Source organism: Leucoraja erinacea, chromosome 12 (genome assembly GCF_028641065.1).
Source record: "Leucoraja erinacea ecotype New England chromosome 12, Leri_hhj_1, whole genome shotgun sequence".
NCBI classification, from domain to species: domain Eukaryota; kingdom Metazoa; phylum Chordata; class Chondrichthyes; order Rajiformes; family Rajidae; genus Leucoraja; species Leucoraja erinaceus.
Window position 1 is genome coordinate 46,630,680 of NC_073388.1, and position 6,047 is coordinate 46,636,726.

At 47.5% G+C, this 6,047-nt stretch overlaps 1 protein-coding gene across 6 annotated transcripts in view; it reads right to left on the bottom strand.

Moving 5' to 3' along the window:
* The window catches only part of LOC129702322 (septin-6), a 69,819-nt gene extending 63,772 nt beyond the window's left edge, over window positions 1-6,047 (bottom strand). For 4 of the 6 annotated variants that reach the window (XM_055644055.1, XM_055644053.1, XM_055644054.1 and 1 more), the window contains exon 1: window positions 5,916-6,047. In XM_055644055.1, the coding sequence (XP_055500030.1) occupies window positions 5,916-6,032 (117 nt within the window). In that variant the 5' untranslated portion in view covers window positions 6,033-6,047. Of the gene's footprint in view, window positions 1-497; window positions 630-5,915 lie in introns of those variants that run through there. The other 2 variants (XM_055644057.1, XM_055644058.1) reach the window with 2 other exon arrangements.

Genomic DNA, 6,047 nt, shown 5'->3' on the forward strand with positions numbered 1-6,047 from the left:
ATTCTCACGCAACAGCCACCTGTACAGGAATCTCCTTTCCGTTTGGTCTATTTTGTTTTATTCTGTTATCCCACGAGTGAGTGGGGTGAGGGGGTGGTGGGGGTAAAAAGTTTGGCAGGCTGCATTAGTCATCATTTCCAATATTCTCCTTCACCCACACAAACCTTGGCATTTAGATGTTATTTATTCGATTAGAAACCACATTAAGGAGCAGCAAACTGCCCGACTGAAAATCCACAGAAGTGGACAAATCAGAACACGGCGTAATATTTAAACAATTACAAAGACCGTCAGTAATTTAAGCTTGCCAGACAATTAACGCAGTGAGAGAGATCCTGCCAAGTGAGAAATGAACATTAGCTGTTGCACTAAAATCCTGCTCTTCCTGCCTTGCAACGTTAGGTCAAACAGCAAAAAAACATAAAGATTAAAGGTTCGAATGGAAAAGAATGGCAGCCCCAACATTAAAGATTAATACAACGTTAATTAAAACTCACAACCCAAGTGCAAATATGAAAGAACTTGTTGGAAGACTGCAATACATCCTTGGGAAAGACAATGCTGGAGTAACTCAGCGGTTCAGGCAGCATCGCTGAAGACAATAGATAAGCAACCTTTCTGCTCAAGATCCTTCTTCAGACTGATTGCAGTGGGGGAGGAGATAGAAATTGGAAGCCAGAAAAACAGGACAAATCAGGACTGCCAACAGATGACCTTCAGCAAGGAGGTTCCCTGATAGGCCCATTATTGGCTACATTGATGCAAATTGTGGAACTGGTTAGCTTCTAGTGGAGAAGGGGGGGGGGGGAAAGAGAAAACAAAAAGAGGGAGGGTGGTAGGAGGGGGAGAAGATTGAGGAGAGGGGGAGGAAAGTGTTTGTAGAAGCTCAGGGGCTTAACAGCTGTGAACCAAGTCAGTTTGCTTTCCCTGCTGCCACTAAGTGGAGAAATCCTGGTAGTTTCATCTGAATACCGAGATTGGACTCTGGCGACAACATGCTTCATATCTCAGCAATATTGCCACTGGATTAACAACCTTCTCCAGAATGAAAAGAGACATTCAAAAGCAATCAGATACAAGAATTAGATTATTACTGGTGAAATGAGAAGTGCTCTTTTGAGACTTGGGCATTGGGACAGAAGAGATTGTTGTGGACATTTTCACATCGCTGCGTATGCCTCAGCTTGACACTAACAATGACCGACAGCATCTTCATCATCACTAATGCTCGTGGTCTGTGTGGACAACGGCAGCTGTTAAACACTCACTGTTCCCCAGAGTCCGTCGTTCACTGGGGCAATGCCTCTGGCCTCAACACCTCTCCCCACCTCCCTTCCATTTCTAATACTATGGTGAGGTGAAGCATTGTAACAGTTCAAGTATTGTAGAGTTTGTATAGTAAATTGTCTTTTAAAGGGACTGTCCAACTGTACGAGCACATTCAAGAGCTCTCCCGAATTAAAAAAAATAATCAAACTCGTGGTAAGCACGTAGAATGTACGTAGCGGGTACTTCAGAGCTCCGGACGTCTCTTAGCGGCTCGTAACGTTAACGGCAGGTACTCGGGGAAATACGGTAAGCTCGTGATTATTTTTCAACATGTTGAAAAATGTCCACGAGACCCCCGAGTACCTACGGGCGGCTATTACCATAATTCTCCGAGTTCGAATCAGGGGAAACTCGGGAGAACTCTTGAATTAGCTCGTACAGTGGGACAGCCCCATTAGTTGCCCCAGCGTGTAGAGAGCGAATGTGAGAGAGGGATAGCATAGGACGGAGACTAATGGTCCGCATGGAATCAGTGGGCCGAATGGCCTATTTCCATGCTGTATCTTTTCAATCAATCCTACTTTATCTGTCCTTCACTCCCAAACATTCAGGGAGACAGAATCATCTTCACTATCATAACACACACCAACATAACACACCATCATAACTTGTGCATTGTAATCACACTCATTATTTGGTTGTGTGAGAAGGAACTGCAGATGCTAGTCTAGACCAAGGATAGACAAAATGCAGGAGTAACTCAATGGTCAGGCAGTACCTCTGGAGAAAGGGAATAGGTACCATTTTAGGTCAAAACCTTTCATCAGACTCGTGATGAAGGGTCTTGACCCAAAACATCACCCATTCCTTCTCTCCAGAGATGTTGCCTGTCCCGCTGAGTTACTCCAGCATTTTGTGCCTATCCTCATTATTTGGTTGGTTAGTCATTCATGAGATTTGGGGAACAGACCTCCAGCATTCATCGCTCAATCCATTAAACCCTGATCAGCTGTTTGCGAGGCTATTTCAGGTCGGCTAAGAGTACTACCGTTTTGGGTTTGAAGTCATATATGCCAAGACAGGCTGGCCTCTCTTTTTAAAAGATCACAGTTCAAGTATTGTAGTTTGTATAGTAAATTGTCTTTTAAAGGGACTGTCCAACTGTACGAGCACATTCAAGAGCTCTCCCGAGTTAAAAAAAATAATCAAACTCGTGGTAAGCATGTAGAATGTACGTAGCGGGTACTTCGGAGCTCAGGACGTCTCTTAGCGGCTCGTAACTTTAACGGCAGGTACTCGGGGAAATGCGGTAAGCTCGTGAAGATTTTTCAACATGTTGAAAAATGTCCACAAGAGCCCCGAGTACCTACGAGCGGCTATTACCATAATTCTCCGAGTTCGAATCAGGGGAAACTCGGGAGAACTCTTGAATTAGCTCGTACAGTGGGACAGCCCCATTAGTTGCCCCAGCGTGTAGAGAGCGAATGTGAGAGAGGGATAGCATAGGACGGAGACTAATGGTCCGCATGGATTCAGTGGGCCGAATGGCCTATTTCCATGCTGCATCTTTTCAATCAATCTTACTTTATCTGTCCTTCACTCCCAAACATTCAGGGAGACAGAATCATCTTCACTATCATAACACACACCAACATAACACACCACCATCAAACTGTGCATTGTAATCACACCCAGTTTTGGTTGTGTGAGAAGGAACTGCAGATGCTAGTCTAGACAAGGATAGACAAAATGCAGGAGTAACTCAATGGTCAGGCAGTACCTCTGGAGAAAGGGAATAGGTACCATTTTAGGTCAAAACCTTTCATCAGACTCGTGATGAAGGGTCTTGACCCAAAACATCACCCATTCCTTCTCTCCAGAGATGTTGCCTGTCCCGCTGAGTTACTCCAGCATTTTGTGCCTATCCTCATTATTTGGTTGGTTAGTCATTCATGAGATTTGGGGAACAGACCTCCAGCATTCATCGCTCAATCCATTAAACCCTGATCAGCTGTTTGCGAGGCTATTTCAGGTCGGCTAAGAGTACTACCGTTTTGGGTTTGAAGTCATATATGCCAAGACAGGCTGGCCTCTGTCTTTTTAAAAGATCATTAGCAAGCAAGATGTATATTCTGTGCACACAAGGTGATCTTAATGACAATCTGTCACGTTTCACTGTCACCATTACTGCTTTATTCCAAATATTATATTTCCCCCAGTTCTCTACTGGGATTCAATCTCACATCCCTAGCTCAGCAGTCCAGCCAACAAAGTCCTGCATGCTACCAGATACAGTGCCGCCAAACTCCATCCTGGGATTCACTAGAGTGCCATCACAAAGACTGTTGCAGTTCAATAAAGCCAACCAGCTTCCAATGGTTCCATGGTTCTTTTATTGTCACGTGTACCAAGGTACAGTGAAATACATTTTTTACACGTAGATCAGTGAGATTATTGCCATACATAAACACAATCCCTGATTAAGTACCCCAGTTTCAGTTTAGTTTATTGTCACATGTACCGAGGTTTTCTATTTGCGCAAAAAGGGTACAGGATAGCGCTACGATTTTTCGTCAGCTCACTCACCATTCTCCTGTGCCACGAGTGCACAAAGTTTCATTCCAATTGTTGGTCTATTCCAAATGTTAGCGAGGTTTAAAAATCTTAAAAACCGCGCGTGCGCAGATCGATCTCCTCTCCTGCCAGTCAGCGCCACGTGGATTGGTCTCTTCCCCAGTCACTCCACGGCACGGTCCGCTCCTTCCTGCGCCATCGCGTCTTTACTGGAGTTGAGGGACGCTCTGGATGGCCAGCGGAGGTCTCCAACCGAACACAATTTTTGGGACCGGAAGCGGCCCAGCCCGGCGCGGAGTCGGAGATGTCGCCAAACAGAAAGCGGAGACTCTGATCCCAACGGAGGAGAACGACCAGCGCCCGCTGCGAGTCCCCATTGCACCACCAGCTCCAGCCCATTCCCCTCTCCCCACAACCTCCCCCCTACCCATACCCCCCACCCACAACACCCCTCCACCCACAAAACCCCCTCCTCCCACCCACATCCATACACTCCTCCCCCCACAAACTCCCCCTGCCCCACCACACCCCCCCCCCCCCCCCCCCCCGACCCCCACAACCCCCCGCCCCTCCCCCCCCTCCACACCCCATCTATTATATGCCAAGCACTGGAACAGGCCCTTTGGCCCACAAATGTTCGTGTCGAACATGATGCCGTGTTCTACTGATTGCCTCGCTAATTTAATTAGAACCAACTCAGAAAATAAAATGTCACCAGCGAAGGAAAGCATTCACTGGGCAGGCCTTCCTGTCTCACAGCAGAGCCACATGTGCCACACACCAAAACGTGTGTCAGACATGCAGCAAGGCAAAACCGTTAACAGGAAGACCTGAAAAACAAAAACGACCAAGATTCAAACGCCAAAATGATCATAGGCACTTGAATCGGAAACCATGAATCAATTCAGAAATTGCTCTATTTTAAAGTCATCAGAATCCAATATCCCCCTTAAATAACTTGCGAAACACCCTCACAATCACCCCAGTTCATTTACTTGAAGCTCGGTTACAACCTCACAATGCTATTTTTCCCCAAATAAGACTGCTAACAAAACCGGGACAGGCAGCCTCTCTTCAGAGTTCAGTCAGTCTGAATAAGGGTTTTGACATGAAACGACACCCACTCCTTCTCTCCAGAGATGCTGAGTTACTCCAGCATTTTGTGTCTACCTTCGGTGTAAGCCAGCATCTGCAGTTCCTTCCTCCACACTGCTAACAAAACCCCCAGGCCTCGAATGTCTTAAGCTATACACGTATTGTCTCTACTTGCTTTCAACCTCACCCGCTATTTTCCAAAGGTGCTCTGCCACACATTTTATTGTACATGTAACACACTCTATTGTCACCCTGAATCTGATGGTGTGTGTGTCTCTCTTGGCGGGGTCAAACCCCAGTCATGTCGGTGCAATCATGAACGCAGGGGGAAAGAATGCTCCCGCTTTAACTCGAGGGATGAAGTGGTTTCAATGAATGGGAGGAGCAGGGCTGGGCTCTGCAGGAAACTGCCCGCTCCACAACCAGCTGTTCATTTCAATTACACAATCTCGGACAAATTAAAAAGGGAAATGCGCAGGTGGCCTGCTATAACGGTGCTTCCCCATCTACAGCAAGGTGCTGGAAATGGTCGGACGGAGAGAAATCCCCCTCATGTCGGTACCGGGATGTTCCCTGTATACGAAATACCCCCGAGTGAACGGATCCCAATTTCGGAAGCGGACCAGCGCGTTACAAGCCAGGGTGGATTTTCAAACACCAGATTTTTTTTCTCCTTTTCTCCATCCACCCGCTATTTCTCCCCTCGCTCTTATTTGCTTCAGTTCATTTAATTTCCATTCCGTGCCAGAAGCCGACGCCCAGCGCCTTGCATCCAGCCCACATCTTCCTCCGTGAACAATAGCTGAGCTGACCAGCAGCGGTAACAGCCCGGGGGCGAGGTACCTCCTGGTGCACAACAGAGCGGAGAATCCCTCCTGCGCCGCCCGCTAACTCTCCCTATGGGTGCAAATAACTGCATGCATTTGCCAGTGGACGAAAGGAGAGCGGATAACTGGTGGTTGCATGCAAGCACTCACCGACTGCCGAGCCACCTCCGCCGCCGCCATGGTCGCTCCTTCACCGACTCCCTTCCGAATGCTGCCGCTGGATACATTCAGGGCGCTACCACCGCGCGGCTGCGGGGGTGCCAGCATATCCAATCCTCCCAA